The sequence below is a fragment of the Henckelia pumila genome, chromosome 2 (assembly GCF_033568475.1).
Source record: "Henckelia pumila isolate YLH828 chromosome 2, ASM3356847v2, whole genome shotgun sequence".
NCBI lineage: Eukaryota > Viridiplantae > Streptophyta > Magnoliopsida > Lamiales > Gesneriaceae > Henckelia > Henckelia pumila.
The window spans coordinates 42157358-42173916 of NC_133121.1; the positions used below are offsets into that span (position 1 = coordinate 42157358).

A 16559-nucleotide genomic window follows, 5' to 3' on the forward strand; every position below is an offset into this window, starting at 1 on the left:
AAACAGTTGATCAGACTATTCACAAGACAAATATAAATCTGACAATCAATAAAATAAAATCAACTATGAAAAATCCCAAACAAACATCCAAGTTTTCTACATAAATTTGTTCGGCCCAATCACGCCGTCTTAGTTGAAATTAAATTACTCAATAATTAAAAACAATAATTAAACAAAAATAAAAAGAAGAAGAAAAGAAAATAGAAATCTTCTCTCCCACGCCTTGTAGCCGCCTCCTCTGTGTTGTGCACGTTCTGGAACTTCGGAACCCCCAAAAATATGTTATATCTTCTATATATATGGTCCGGAACGCCTACCAATTAATTTCCTTCAGAAAATAGGACTTTTCGGAACAAAACTGATTTCTCGACACGCGCGCGGCTGAAAGAGTACTCGCGCGCAATGCAATAGAACAGAGTCTTTGGCCTTCTCTCGCGCGCGCCCCCGCGCGCTCCACTCACGATTCTCTGTAATTTCCTTCTGCGCGCGCGCGAGAAGAGATCTCGCCCGCGCGCGCCTTCTTATTTCCTCCATGCGCGATAGCGCATCATCTTGCGCGGTTCACATCTTCTTTTGCGCTAACTTCAGATCTTTATGCGCGATAGCGCCTCTTTCTTGCTTGTTTGCACTATAGTTCGTGATATTTTTATGTTTATTTTGTGTGCATGCATAATAACACACAAAATAATATGAATGCACACAAAATAAACATAAAAATATCACGAACTAATGCATACAAAATGCACTTATCATTATGTAATGAAAGTTTTCTTGTTAAGTCCTTAGACTCACTATGCTTGAATGGTGCATGTGACGATGCCTTAAATGATTTCATTGATTAGTTCACAAACGGACATAAGGAGGAGTAGCCGAGAGGGCGGAAAAAAGAGACACATCAAATTTGATGAAATTTGGTTGGACTTGAAATTGAAAATAACGTTTCTAGTGTCTAGTAAAATAAGATTTCAAAGGATTTGTATTGATGAGATTTCATTTAATTAATTGAAATTTTATAAAATTGGTCCGATTTTATGCGATTTAGTTTATAAAAACAATAAATTTATTTTACTAATAAATTTATATTCCATACCCATAAATTTTAAGTTCTTTTTAAAAATTTACAAAATATAAATTATCCAAACTTTATATTATCAAATTTCAATTATTTTTTAATTTCTACGGAACATCAAAATAATATTCAAATTACATAATTCCAGTTTCAATTTCGATTTTTTATGCCCTCTAAAAACGCTGTAAATGATGGGACCGGACCATGATTTTCGAGTTGCTACCAACGAGGGATGAAAAAATATAATTTCGTTACTAGTCCGAGTTCACACGTCTCTCCATTCTTCCATCGGCACCATTTATACCCCTGCGCATTGATCCGCTCGCGGTAAGTTTTGATTTTCTTGGCTCAAGTTCTTCGATTATGTCTGAATTGAGTGCTACTTCTCCTGCTTACGGTATGTATGTATGTGTGTTTTTTTCCCTTTTTGTTTGCATTTTGAAGTATTGATTGTTTTGAGAATGTATGCAGCGATGAGTTTCGCGAGGAAGGAATACGAGTTTTTGAAGGAGATCGGGATCGGGCCGAGGAATTTGGGGGCTTATGTTAATGGAGTATGGCAAGGGAATGGGCCGGTGGTTTCATCAGTAAATCCTTCTGATAATCAGGTTAGCTAATGATTAAGTTTCTACTTTTTCTTCTTTCAATTTCCTTTTCTTTTTTGGGCGTTGGATGTGTTGATGAATTAGCGATAGTTTTAGTCATTAATCACCAGTCTGCAATGCATGCGAGAACTATTTGAGTGTGATAAAAAATTCTGCCTTTAATCTATCACTTTAAATCTAATTTCATTATCTTTTTTTATTTTTATTTATTTTGGGAGAACATGAATTTAGTATTCTTGATGAGCGACAAGGGTTTCTTAGTAGAGTGGAATTTCGGAGATGCTCTAACTTGTAATTTGAAATTTTGGTATAGTTGTATTTATGATTTATGAAACTATCGGATAAGAAATTTTGTTAGGTTTTGAGGAATTTTTCAACATGATGACAGTGATTGCGTGTGCTTTGGTAACTTTTTCCAGACTTGTGATAAACTATTTTGCTTGGTTGATGTAGACTATAGCTGAAGTTGCCGAAGCATCTCTTGAAGACTATGAGGAAGCCATGCAAGCCTGTGACCAAGCCACCAAGATATGGATGCAGGTTTTTCATTATTTCTCAGAACGAAATATATAGTGCTCAAAGATCCAAAGGCTCAAAGTTGTGTTTGTGCATTATTGGTTAATGGTTATATTTTCTGTCTCATTGTTTCTCAGATTCCAGCACCCAAAAGAGGTGAAATTGTCAGGCAGATCGGTGATGCATTGAGAACCAAGATTCATCACCTCGGCTGCCTTGTTTCACTTGAGATGGGAAAAATTTTGGCAGAAGGAATAGGGGAAGTTCAGGTATGTGATGTCATCAGGCTTTGGTTGAGATCGTTAGTTTCGTTTGAAAATTCAGCTAGACATGATTATGTTAAACTTTGAATAATGCATACGGTGACCATTCTCTTAAAGATAAGTATAGAAACATGTGCATTTAATCAATTCTAATTAAATGAAGTGGTGATTTGTTCCAGAAATTTATTGCAGCTTATTAACATTCAGAACATTTAAAACTATTGAAGATATGAAATCTTTATCTCTTCTTTGTATTTAGATCTTATCTTATCTAGACTTAGGGACAAGTGACTCTGTGAAGTTCCCAAGGTGCCGCATCATTTTCTGATATAATAAAATATTAGAAACTTAACCTTTCTTCCATGCTGTTTTCATCACTTACGACATTGTATTAGAGACGATGGTGATCCATGGGTGTGTCCACTGGTGGGCTCCCTAATATATCTATCTCTTTTAGGATATCCAAGGCATACTTTAATTGTGATATTGCAATCCCAACTAATGATCTGGCCACTTCCATCCTAGAAACTATCTCAAATTCCGGATATCTTGCATTTCAAGGTTAAATACGGCATGGCAACATCAGATCGCTTCTCCTCACTGAGGTCACCTCACCTACCACTCAAATCTCACCTAGCATCCTCTCCGATAACACTTCTATTCCGATCACAAACCACAAACTGAATGAGAATAATTATCTACAATGGTCCCGGTCCATAATGATGCTTATTTGCGGCAAAGGGAAAGACGACTTTATCTCTCGCACAACTTCCTTCCCCAAGAAAGCCGATCCAAGCTTCAATACATGGAGGTCTGAGAATAATATGGTGATGTCTTGGCTAATTAGTTCGATGACGACTGAAATTAGAGAGAATTTCTTGCTTTATACCCCGTCAACAGAAATTTGGGAGGCTCCCATTACACATACTGTTGCAAAGAAAACAAAACGGAGTTGCTCGAAGTTTACAGTCTCCTTAACAATCTAAAGTAAGGTGATGGACCTGTCATGACGTATGTTATCTCACTAAGCCATTGGCAACAACTAGATCTATTTGAGGCCAATGATTGGAAGTGTTCGAATGATGAGGCCTGCTACAAAGCCATCTTGGAAGCGTTTTCAAATTTTTGATGGGCCCTGAATAAACAACTGAATGAAGTTAGGGGCCAAATCTTATCTACGAAGCCCATGCCCACCACGCTGGATGGTTTTTTTCTGTAGTTCACTATGTGAAGAGTCGACGTAATTGATGTTGGGATGACCTTCATCCTCACTATTAGATGCCTTTGCTCTCACCTTTCAGCGGGCCATCTTTCCACAGATTGGAGATTCCTCGACTCCATGTTCTGGGAAACCCAATCCATCCTTTTCATCTGTTGGGCAGTGCACTTCCCATCCCCCCTCTCACAAACGGTCGGCAGGGGCAGGACCTTTCTTGGTGCAAAAAGTGCAAGAAGCTCACTCACTCCTTGGAAACTTGCTGGAGGATTCATAGTAAACCAGCCAACTGGAAAGCCTTCACATGACAGACAGACAAATAATGCTACAAGAAAATCTAGTGCGTTAGATTCACAACCCTTCAGCAAGAACAACTCTTCATGCTTCAACAATTTTTTGGCAGTCCCTTCTAGCACCCAATCCTTTTGTTATTGGGGCTGGCAGTGCCACACTTAAAAGGTAATTCTTCCTTTGAATTACTCTCGTAGCGTGCTCTATCTTCTTCTTGGATAGTTGAGTCCTGCTCCTCGGAGCACATGACGGTAAATTTTAAGCTCTTGCCTCTTGGATTCCTACTGCCCAGCCAATGAAGCTCATTTTGGTGAGAATAAAAAATGGCTCTTGCTCCAAAGTATTTGGCTCCAGAATTGTACATCTTTCTACAGATGTTTGCTTGTATTCTGTTTTGTTAGTGCTTGATTTGGATTGTAACTTGTTATTAGTTAGTAAGTTAAATCGGGATTCAATTACTAAACTAACTTGTTGGCTCTTGTGTTTTCAAGGATTTGGCCTCGGGGAGACTGTATCCCTTCAATGCTTTCACATTTCAACCAAACCTGCCCGAAAGCCCAATCACTTTGCTTTTCAACTTCTTCTTCTAGTTTGAATGAAGAGAGTGATGTTTGTTATGGTACTATCGCCTAGGGCGCCCGAATTTTGTATACCTTGAAAAAGTTTTTCTATCTTTATTCAGAAATAATATCTCTTAAGTTGTTTAGTTTTCTTTTGTAAAAAAAAAATTTCTAAGTTCTTGCGTTGTGATGTTTGCCAATTTTCAAAGCACACATGCAACTCATTCACACCACAACCATACATTTCGACCATTCTCCCTCATCCATAGTGATGTTCGGGGATTTTATCAATGTGAAAAATATTTCTGGCGCATGATGATTCTTGTTGTTTGTTGATGATAACATGAGACTCTCAGTGGGTTTTCTTATTGACAGACAAATCCGAAACACGCCAACTCTTTAAAACCTTTAACCTCATGATCCAGACCAATTCTCGACCAAAATTCAAGTTCTAAAAAGTTATCGAGGCTGTGAGCTCTGTCCTTGGAAATGATCTCTTGAGCTAAGGTATCAGTAGACAGTAAAAGTGTCAAAACGGACTAGTGGGGCTGGCGGCCCACAACCCGCTGCAACTACCATTAGACGGGCAGGCTGACCCATCTTTTAGGTGGGTTGAGAAAACACCAACTCGGCTACCCATCGGCTACCCATTTTAGGTGGCGGGACGGGTCAACCCGGTGGGCTTACGTGTAATTTGGCGGGTTGGACGGGCTGACCAGCAACCCGCCGTCCCACCATTTGGTGGGTTGGGAAATTGGCAACCCAACCCAACCCAACCCATCTATTTTATATGGCGGGGCGGGGCGGGCCAACCCAACGAGCCTATCCCATTTTGACACCTTTATGTATCATTCACCAAAGGTCCTATGTTGATACTCCACAACAAAATGGTGTGTCTTAGCGTAAGAACAGACACAAAAGTTGCACGATCTTTGCTCTTTGCTCATAATGTTCCTCGTTATTTCAGGAGAGAACCTATCGTTAGTAATACTTACCTTATCAATAGGATTCATTCTGCATTCTAGGCTTCAAAACTCCCACACAGTTACTTCAAGAAGTTTATCCCACCACCCATTTAAAAATTCTTGGTTTTTCCACTATTGTCCATATCTAACAAAAACACAGAGACAAACTTGAAACTTGAGCTATAAAATGCATTTTTCTCGGTTACTCTCCTAACCAGAAAGGGTAAGTGCTACTCTCTGGCCACTTTGAAATTTTATACCTTTGTGGATGTCATTTTTTTCGAGAACGTACCCTTATATCCCAGTTCTTCCTTTCAGGGGGAGACTATGACCTCAGTGAATCTCACAATTTGGAAACTCATTGCCTTGCCCTACCACAATTTGAACCCATAAAAGCTGTCGCCCATCCTTCACCTACATCCTATACACCTCCAGAACCATCTTCACCAACACCCATGTTATGAACCGAAGTATATAAAGCCCAGTTACAAGTGTAGAGGCAGTTATGAGCCCAAGTATCAAAGGAAAACCCATAATAAAAAATGTGTACACCCGCAGGAATAAGAAGGCGTTAAAAGGGTGTTGGGGGCATTCAATTACGTTCTGTTTCTGAGTGAAACTATCGTGAGCTAGGGAGTGTGCACAGAGTGAATCTCTGGGAGCAATCTTGTATTGAGTAAGATTTGAATATTCAAGGATATATACAAATATATAATTCGTTCCTTGTTTTGTGATTGAAAGGTTCACAGAATTACTTCACTTCTTTGATCACAACAATTTGGTCCGACCTATCGGATCAGAGCGTAGCAGTTATCGATGGCCAGCACTCGTGCAGAGGCGAAGGTGGAAGCGTTGGAGAGGTCGGTGATGGGCCTGCAGGAAGGGTTGTTCAAGGTGCAGGGCGATGTAGCGTTGGTATCGAAGTCAGTGGGAGAACTGTTGAAATTGCGAGAGGAGGTTACCTCATTGACGAAATCTGTGGGAGAGTTGAAGGGGTTGAAAGAGTTGATGGAGCAACTTCTGAGAGACAAGACGGTGAGCAAGGAGACTTCGGGAGGGGAACAGATTGAAACACATTCGGAGGACCATGGGTCCTAGAAATCTGGGGGAGTTCATGGTGTCCATATGCGTGAGGGAGTGCCGGAGATTCACCATGCCTTGAAACATATCGAGCTGCTGGCGTTTGAAGGAGGTGATCCACTGGTGTGGCACGGGAAGATCAAGCAGTATTTTGAGTTGTAGGGCACGCTCACGGATAGCAGAGGAAAGTTGGCATACGTGTGCATGGAGGGGTCGGCCGTCCATTGGTTCTGATGGACCTGATCGAGATTTCCAGAATTGGATTGGGATAATTTTGTGGATGAATTACTTAAGAGATACGGTGGCAAACGAGCGGCGAACCCTTATGAACTATTAGCATCATTGCATCAGGGGATCAGTCGGTTACATCCTACGTGCTACGTCGAACAATTTGAGGTTCTCTTGACTCAAATTGGTAACCTTCCTGAGGAGCAAGAGCTGAGGTATTTTCTGAGTGGGTTGCGGGAAGACGTGCGACAGAAGATTGGAATCCATGATCCTCGCACAGTTCCTCGGGCGGCGATGGATTTGGCGAGATGGGCAGAGGAAGAATTGTATGACGGGGCAGGCCAATCTGACGGACCTAACCCATTTTGACACATATTACCTCACATGAAAGTAACTTGAATGCTTATATTTTTGGCCAAGGAAATGAAATTTTAGAAACAAGAAAGCTAGTCTCTAGTCCTCGCCTCATGGTAGCAATCAAATCCTGAGCTTCTGGTTTATAGGAGGAAAAATACTTGTCAAAGAAATAAAGAGCCTACTGTTACAACCAAACACGGCCGATCAGAGGACCCGAGTATTAACTCACTGAACATTCAAGGTACATTAAACTCTACTTTGTTTGCGATTACCTCCAATAGTTCAGATCTTGATGTTTCCATAGCTATTAGAAAAGGAACTCGAAGTTGAACCCAACACCCGATTACCAAATACCTGTCATATGATAAACTTTGACCTAACCATAAAGCTTTTACTTCAAATATATCTGATTTGCTTGTTCCAAGAAATATTCATGAAGCACTAGATATCAAAATTGGAAATTTGCAATGTTGTATGAAATGTATGCGCTTGAAAGACGGTTGGGTGTAGATGGCTGTTCCGTATGAAGTGTCAAGCAGATGGAAGTGTGGAGCGATATAAGGCACGTCTTGTTGAAAAATGCATTACACAAACTTACGACATTTACTACCAGGAGACTTTCTCCCTGTAGAAATAATAAACTATACTTGAGTCTTGTTATATTTGACTGTTAATTCTAATTGGCCATACACCAGCGGGATATTAAAAGTGCTTTCTTAAATAGAGACTTGGAAGAAGAGGCGTTTACGAGCAAACCACATGGGTTTGAGGGAAAGCATCGTCAGAACAAAGTGTGTATACTCAGAAAGTTCTATATGGTTTAAAACAATCACCGAGGCTTGGTTTGAACGCTTTTTAAAGGCTGTGAAAGCTCAAGGGTATTATCAAAGCCAGGCAGACCTACTATGTTCTATAAACACAGTGATAAAGGGAAAATTGCTGTTTTAATTGTATATGTTGGTGATATAATTCTGACAGTTGATGACTTTGAAGAATTGGCAAGGCTAAAGCAGAAAATTGATGAAAGTTTTGAAGTTAAAGACTTGGGAACTTTGAAATATTTTCTTGGAATGGAGTTTGTAAGGTCAAGGGAAGAAATATTTGTGAACCAACGAAAGTATGTTCTTGACCTACTCAAAAAGACTGTATAACTTGGGTGCAAAGGAGCTGATACTCTTGAAACTAACCTGAACTTAGAGGATGCCAAACCTAAGAATGTCGTCGTGTAGTTTAGTATCAAATATATATTCTGTAATATTTTATTTGATTTGATTTGATAGATAATATATTATTGGTAGGATAATATTCTGATATTTTATAATCACTTAATTAATTATTGAGATTGACTTTCTACCATTGTATATTTAAATGTGTATTGTGAATTAGAAATAATATACAAGAAATTCTTTTCTCCTTCATACTTCTACATGGTATAGAGACCAGGTTTCACTGTTATTTGTTGGATTGCTCATAGATGGGCCACCTGTTGTCTTTTTACTTCATGCTCCAGATGTTCATTATTGAGCGTGAGAGGGTTGTGTTAGTTGTCCAACATCGGCTGGATTACGTTCTTGGAAGTTGTATGTATGGACTTGTGCAATCCTCATTCGAGCTAGCTTTTAGGGTTGGGGTGCAAACCAAGTAGGTCACCGGTTGAACAAAGGGAATAAAGGATAAATGTTGGAAGGTGCACAGTGGATTACTGGAAGATATCAGCGCCTCGTTGGGAAACTCATGTGTGTCGCTCATAGTCATCCAAACATTGCCTTCGATGTGAGTCTTGTAAGTCCATACATGCACGTCCCTTGTCAAGGTCATTTGAATGCAGTGTATATAATTTTGCGGTACTTGAAACAAATCCCGAGAGAGGTCTTTTATTTGCAAAGAATGAACTATGAAGATTGACGAGTGGGAGGATTCACTGATGCGTGTTCTATTACTGATCGAAAATCAACATCAGAGTATTGCACTGTGTTATGGGGAAATCTAGTAACATGGCGTATTAAAAGCAATCTATGGTTGCAAGATGCAGAACACAGGGCTATGGCACATGAAGTGTGAACATATTTGGATAAATAGGGTGGTGTAGGAATTGAAAATCAAGTGTGAAGATTCAATGCAACTGTATTGTGATTATAAGTCCATCATTAGTATTGCCCACATTCCTGTGCATCATGATCGAACTAAACATATTGTAGTGGATCTAAACTTATCAAGGAGAAGCTGGAGAGTAAAGTTATCAGCGTTGAATATGTTCCAACCACACATCAACTCGCAGACATCCTCACAAAAGGGCTTTTGGAACAAACTCATGAGTTCCTTGTAGGCAAGCTTTGTCTCGTAAACATCTATGGACAAGCTTGAGGGGAGTGTAGTTTAGTATCAAATATATATTTTTTATTATTTGGTAGCTGGTATATTATGGTAGGATAATATTATGATATTTTATAATCTCTTAATTATTGGAATTGACTTTCCACCATTGTATACTTAAAAGGTGTATTGTGAATCAGAAATAATATACAAGAAATTCTTTTCTCCATCATACTTCTACAGTTCGGTAGAGAGAGATCAGAGGCTGGTAGGATAACTAATTTATTTGTCCCATACTCTCCTTGATATAACTTTTGCAGTTATTATGGTGAGCCAGTTTATGCACTCTCCTGGACAGGAACACTTGGATGCAATGAACAAAATTTTAAGGTATTTAGTTGAATGTGGAGGTTTATAGTCATGCTGATTGGGCAGGTAGCACCATTGACAGATGGTCTACATCAGGGTATTGCACATTTGTTGGTGGAAAATTTGTGATTGGCGGAGTAGGAAACAATACGTAGTGGCAAGGAGCAGCGCAGAAGCTGAATTCAGAGTTCTAGCCAATGGAATATGTGAAGTTATTTCGTTAAAAACACTCCTTCAAGAATTAAAAGTGACTGTTTCTCCTCTTATCAAGGTCTATTTTGATAAAAAGGCTGCCATTTCAATTGAACGCAATCCAGTTCTTCACGATAGAACAAAACATGTTGAAGTTGACAACACTTTATCAAGGAAAAGCTTGATAGTGGTATGATTTGTATTCCCTACATCTCTACCAAAGAACAAGTTGCTGAAATCTTGGCCAAAAGGTTACACAAAGGACAGTTCTAAGTGTTAAGGCAGGAGCAAGCTAGCTATGGTTGATATCTACAAACCAACTTGAGGGGGAGTGTTGAATAGAATATTGTCAATTGTATAGAAGATTCTGTAGTTTAAATAGGACCAGATTTTAGGAATTTGATTAATCCTTTAGTTATGTACAGATTTTTTGCTTTCCTTTTTAGTTTACCTTGTAGACCCTATTTAAGAGTTCTGTAATCAGTTTGATATTCAATTCAGTATTCAACCTTTTCTACTTATTCACAAACTTTTTCCATCATATGTCAACCCATTGATACAATTACGAGGCACTGATATGGAAAGAAACAAAGCAAGGAAGGGAAATTCCTGCTGTAAGTGCATGAACTACAAATAATGTAGCCAAATGCGCATGCCATTTCTTGTAACATTGCTAGGAATGAAAAGATCATTTATATGTGCTCTATTCAGGGGCTGAAAATGTGATTTAGAAGTAACTCTGTCTGCTTATATGATCAACCTCACAAGAAGATACCAATCACCTATCTGTGAAGCAAAACGGAGATAGAAAAGTTCATGTAGCATGAAATTAGTAGAAAACTTTTGGTGAGGTGTTGAAATGTTTTGTTAGTGTTGCGAGTTGGGATGCACGCATCAAATAAAGAATTGCTTTCGTTAGGCTTTTGATTTCCTTTTCAAGAATAACTCCGGTAATCTAGAGTTCGATCAATGATGCGAAACATGAATATGGCCTCCTATGTTACATTGTTACCCAATAAACTAGCAGGATTTTCAAGTTTGATAAGTTACACATTATGCTTCTGCCATGATCATTTCTGTATTAGAGTACCTTTTGAAATGAAAACATACGGTTATTGAAGTTTACATTATTGAATAATATTTATGTTTGGTGGGGATTTGTTTTGGTTCTGTATTCCGAGATATCTGAATTAGAAAATTCGTGCACATAATTTCTCTGTAAAAATTGTCTCAATTACATTTTTCAGGATCATTACCTAGAGGTTTTTTTATTAACTTTCAAAAAAGAACAAGATCACATGTTTAATGCTTTCTTCTCATATGAAAGCAATTTTATCCCAGGAAATAATAGATATGTGTGACTTTGCTGTGGGATTAAGTCGCCAGCTGAATGGATCGGTTATACCTTCAGAGCGTAAGCGCAATCCTTCATTTCTTCATTAATCAGCTGAATTTGAAGTATTTGTACATAGTGCTTAAATACTTCTAGTTACATGGTTTACTTTGTTGGCAGGGCCGAATCACATGATGCTGGAGGTATGCTAAAATTGTTGGCACGGACTTCCAGGATCAAAATCTTAAGTCCATCAGAATACATAGCAATATCTAATATTTTACATGCATTCAATCAACAGATGTGGAATCCCTTAGGCATAGTTGGTGTTATAACAGCTTTCAACTTTCCCTGCGCTGTGCTTGGTACGTGCATCAGGACTAATATTTAGTAATAATTTGTAGATATGTTAGTTAGGCGAGGTGAGCCTCAATTCTTTTTCCACCTTGTATTAAAAAGCTAGTTGCTTTTGGTTTTGATTTAGCTAATGCCAAAATTGTAATGTTTTCCGTTGGTGCCTAATGTAGGATGGAATGCATGCATTGCTCTAGTGTGTGGAAACTCAGTTGTCTGGTACGTCCTTAGCTCATTAGTTCCAAGAAACAGAATATTCAAAATTTTATAAAAGACATTCATTTCTATGACTTATGCTTGAATCTTGATGTCCCGAAATGTTGTCTTTAACCTCAGTTATCGCTCTATTTTATCAATCAAAGTTCCATACATGATTTTCTTTTGGTTTGATGATTGCATCTTGTGGTATGTTCCATGCCCTCTTCTCAAACAAATTGCCTGTTTGTCCAGGGGAACTATTGATAATACATCTCAGTTTTTTGACTGAATTCTTGTCCAATCTTCACGTTGCCCTCTTGTTTCAAACACTACTCAACCTCTATTTACTCTCCAACATTAATTTTTTTTTTTGGTGCCAAGTGAGCCAGGAAGTTATAGTTACTAAGTCTTGTCCTTGTATAATATTCAGGAAGGGTGCTCCAACAACCCCTTTGATTACCATAGCAATGACAAAGATAATTGTTGGTGTTTTAGAGAAGAACAATTTGCCTGGGGCAATTTTCACAGCGTTTTGTGGAGGGGCTGAAATTGGTCAAGCTATAGCCAGAGATCGACGAATTCCTCTTGTTTCTTTCACTGGGAGTTCAAAGGTAATTTGCTTTCGTACCTGTTTTATGTAGTTGTTGCTATTGTGCAAGAAATATTTGAGCTTGTGTTGGTGGAGACACACACACAGGGTAATGAAAACTCAAAACCTATTTACATCTAATCGCATTTCTTTTATATCTTCTTGTGGTGAAAATACAGTTGATTTTATCTGCCACAATGTTTTCACTACAATTTTGCTTTTGTATTTTATTCCTGGAACTTTTTAGGGAGAATTATGGTAAAATTTTCAGAATATTCAAATGCCTACACATTTATGGCAGGCAGTTTCAGTAGCTGCATTTACATTGTTGATCATTTTTTATGTGCTGGTTTCAGGTGGGTCTAATGGTGCAACAAACAGTAAATCAAAGATATGGCAAATGCCTGCTCGAACTAAGTGGGAATAATGCAATCATTGTCATGGATGATGCTGATATTGATCTTGCCGTTCCATCAATTTTGTTTGCTGCTGTTGGTACTGCTGGTCAGCGATGCACAACATGCCGTAGACTGGTATTCTAAAATATTTTAGTCTCCTATGCAATGTTTCTGTAGAAACGTATGAGGTACATGTGCTAATTTTTGCATACCCCCCCTCCTAAAAATGAAGCTTCTCCACCAGAGTATTTATCATAAAGTACTTGATCGATTACTTGATGTATACAAACAAGTCAAGATAGGAAATCCTTTAGAGAAGGGCACCCTACTTGGGCCACTACATACACCTGCTTCAAAGGAGAATTTTGTGAAGGGAATACAGATAATCAAGTCTCAGGTTTGTGCAGTCTCTCGTGAAACTTTTCATTGACTTCAATATAATCACTTGACACATCTAATTTCTGAATCAACTCGGTATGCTTTTTGCTTGTTAGTGTCTTTCATTTCCTTTGGTTCTTCTCGTAAGGGTAGAAACCTTGACTTTTAGCATTAGCATGCTTTATACTATTTTTTCACTAGTCTGAAAACTTATTCAGCAAGGGTGGAATTAGAGCATTGCTGATGCTTTTTGTGTTGTATGCACCACTTGCCGTGACAATGTTTCTGAGGTTTTCTGGGCAAGATCAACGTATAAAGGCTGATTTGCTTCATTCTTCTTTTCAGTTAAACTAGCTACTTAAATAAAATCTACCAGAACATAAATTTATCCAGCTGGCTATTTACTTGGACAATTCACATGCTCCTTTTATAACGAGTTATAAATTTATCCACCACGTCGAATGAAGAAAATATATTTTTGAATTTAATCAACTTTGGAATGGAGCACATTAACTAACTGATGGTATCCCATTTGCTTGGACTTGTTTCCGGAATAAGATGAATGATTTGTTCTTTTTTGGTAGTCTCATGCTGGCCGGGAAGGACAGCCTTGGTGCACTAAATTTCAGTAATAGCAACTGATTTTTATGTTCTTCACATTTCTATTTATTTTAACATTATCTCGACCAAGTCCTGAAAAATTGTACCAGGGAGGAAATATCATCGTCGGTGGATCTGTCATAGAATCCCAAGGAAACTTTGTGCAGCCAACCGTAGTTGAAATAACTCCTGATGCCAATGTTGTCAAGGAAGAATTGTTCGGCCCAGTTCTTTATGTGATGAATTTCAAGGTATGTAGAAATTCGAAGTCCTACTTGTCTGAAAGTTGCCAGCTGAGTTACACAATGGATTCACATGGTTTGAAATTTTCGTAGACTTTGAAGGAAGCAATCGAAATAAACAATTCGGTACCTCAGGGTCTAAGTAGCTCCATCTTCACTCGCAAACCTGAGATTTTGTTCAAATGGATTGGGTAAGTGATCAAACTGCTTGAATAATAATGGCTTTGCTTCTTGTATATTTCCAGTAATTTTCGATAATAACCATGATATGTGCTAGGATTACTGACCATTTATTAGAGTAGTCTTTATAACATTTAGTTCTGATTGCATGAAGTTGAAAACACGGTGTGAATTTGGTATTTAACAAATCAAAATTTCACCTACATAAATTTGATACAGACCTCAAGGTAGTGATTGTGGCATTGTAAACGTTAATATTCCAACCAATGGTGCTGAAATTGGCGGTGCTTTTGGTGGTGAGAAAGCAACTGGAGGTGGGCGTGAAGCTGGAAGCGACTCATGGAAACAATATATGAGGCGATCAACTTGGTAAGGCTACACCTTTAATCTTCATCAAAGCAAAAATGTTCAAGGTTTTAAAATGAGTTTTAATTCAAATGCTCCCTCCCTCTCTTCCAGCATAAGCAAGCATTTACCAATAATTAGTGGGGTTTTTTAATTATTATTTTTTAATCATAAATTCCCCATCAACTATTGGAAAAGTTGAAAGCTTAGGTTGGAATTTGGAGGAAGATGACAAGATTTCATTTATGTTGAAATCTCCCATCAAAGAGAAGTGAACTTGGACTTCAAATCCCACTACTTTCCAAATAGTCAAAATAATTCTTACAAATTTATAAATCCCATTTCACATCCAAATTAATTTAATTTGCTTGCGTGGCATTCCTATGATTTTGCAGCACTATCAACTACGGGAGCGAACTGCCTTTGGCACAAGGAATCAACTTCGGGTAGTAACTATGAACAAGAGGAAGAAGACTAAACAACTCCAGAAGTTAAATCGTGGAATTAATTTCTTGCTGGATGCTCTGGATTCTAAATTCAATTTTAAATAATTTAGACGATTATTATTATTATTATTATTTTAAAATATAGTGAACTTTCGTCTCATGCATAGCTTCGTGCATGATAATTTTCATGAGAAAGGCCCCAATTCTGGTTAATTAAACTGCATACACCTTTTCATCTTCGCCTTGAGATAGCCGGAAAATTATCTTTTTAAAAGGAAAACATTTTAAACGGGCGCACACACAAAAGCGTGATATTTAATAGGAGTGTCAAAACTCAATCCAATCTGTCAATCCGATACGAGTCGACCCGAAAAATATCGGGTTAGGGTTGGGGGTTTTTGGGTTTGGGTCGAATCGGGTTGACCCGAAATCTAACTCGAAAAAATTAACCTGGGTTTGGGTCAACCCGAGTTGACCCGAAATGACCCGAAACTTTTAATTATTATTATTATTTATATAAAATTAAGATAGATTTACTATATTTTTATACGTTGTATGTTTGAAAAAAAAATTATTGTACATTGATATAATAGATTTTCGTAATTTAATGTTTATTTTGTACAATTTTTATTTTTAAATTTTTTTTTTTGTAATAAGTATACTTTAAATTTTCTACAACTAAAAGTTCAAATTTAAATTATATATAAGCTTAGATTTTTTTATTATGTGATTATATTAATATTATTATTGAGTGTTTTGAATTTTTATTTAATTATTTTGTTAAAAATAAAAAAATAAAATCGGGTTGGTTCGGATTGATCGGGTTTGGCGGGTTAGCCGGGTTCGGGTTCGGGTTGGGCATTTTCGGGTTGGGTCGGGTTCGGATTGACAATTTTTTAAAAATTATTTTTGTCAACCCGACCCGAACCCACCTGACACACCCGAATTGCCACCCCTGATATTTAAGTTATAGTTATGTTGGAGGCACATTTGTTTTTTGGTCTATCTTCGGCCAATTTAAATGTTTATTATTTGGGAGTTGTGATTGATGGCTTCTCGATGGATTTTTATTACTATTTAATAAAATGAGAGGATGTTATAATTGATTATTTTTGGTATTTTTAAGTGAATTTACAAAATTTCTCTTCACACATTAAAGTGATATTTTTAAATCAAATGTGCAATTTAATAGTTTTAATTGATTTTCAGATTTTGAAAAGTAACTATCTCATCAAGTTTTAATTAATTGAGGTTGTTTTATTTTTATTTTTTATTTTTAGAAAAAAACTGTAATAAAATAATAACTATTACATATAAGTTATCTTTTAAAATTTTAATTTAATAATACATACATTAACAAACACGTGTTTGCAAGCCTCTAATTAGGTACGGTTTTCTCAAGTACACAAATAGGTTTTGTATGTGAGTGTTGACTTTTGGTTAGGTTCATAAAAGTAGTGTTTGCAAATTTT

At 37.5% G+C, this 16559-nt stretch overlaps 1 protein-coding gene across 2 annotated transcripts; it reads left to right on the forward strand.

The window, feature by feature from the left end:
- The first annotated feature begins 1261 nt into the window (after window positions 1–1261).
- LOC140880941 (aldehyde dehydrogenase family 7 member B4) lies at window positions 1262–15310 on the forward strand. Of its 2 annotated transcripts, none has more exons than XM_073285841.1 (15): window positions 1262–1396; window positions 1541–1677; window positions 2128–2214; window positions 2328–2459; window positions 11366–11438; window positions 11538–11560; window positions 11659–11722; window positions 11885–11930; window positions 12340–12520; window positions 12855–13031; window positions 13129–13293; window positions 13985–14125; window positions 14210–14307; window positions 14516–14665; window positions 15037–15310. In XM_073285841.1, the coding sequence occupies exons 2-15, from the start codon at window positions 1543–1545 to the stop codon at window positions 15089–15091; spliced, it is 1527 nt and encodes a 508-aa protein (XP_073141942.1). In that variant the 5' UTR covers window positions 1262–1396; window positions 1541–1542; the 3' UTR covers window positions 15092–15310. The 2 variants fall into 2 exon arrangements, with proteins under 2 accessions (XP_073141942.1, XP_073141941.1); XM_073285840.1 differs by having other exon boundaries at window positions 1365–1466.
- Window positions 15311–16559: the final 1249 nt, after the last annotated feature.

Coding starts and splice junctions, on each gene's coding strand:
- LOC140880941 (XM_073285840.1), top strand. CDS start 1,433: ATGTCTGAATTGAGTGCTACTTCTCCTGCTTACG. Junction 13,032..13,128: donor GCACAACATGCCGTAGACTG/GTATTCTAAAAT, acceptor CTAAAAATGAAG/CTTCTCCACCAGAGTATTTA. Junction 13,294..13,984: donor TACAGATAATCAAGTCTCAG/GTTTGTGCAGTC, acceptor AAATTGTACCAG/GGAGGAAATATCATCGTCGG.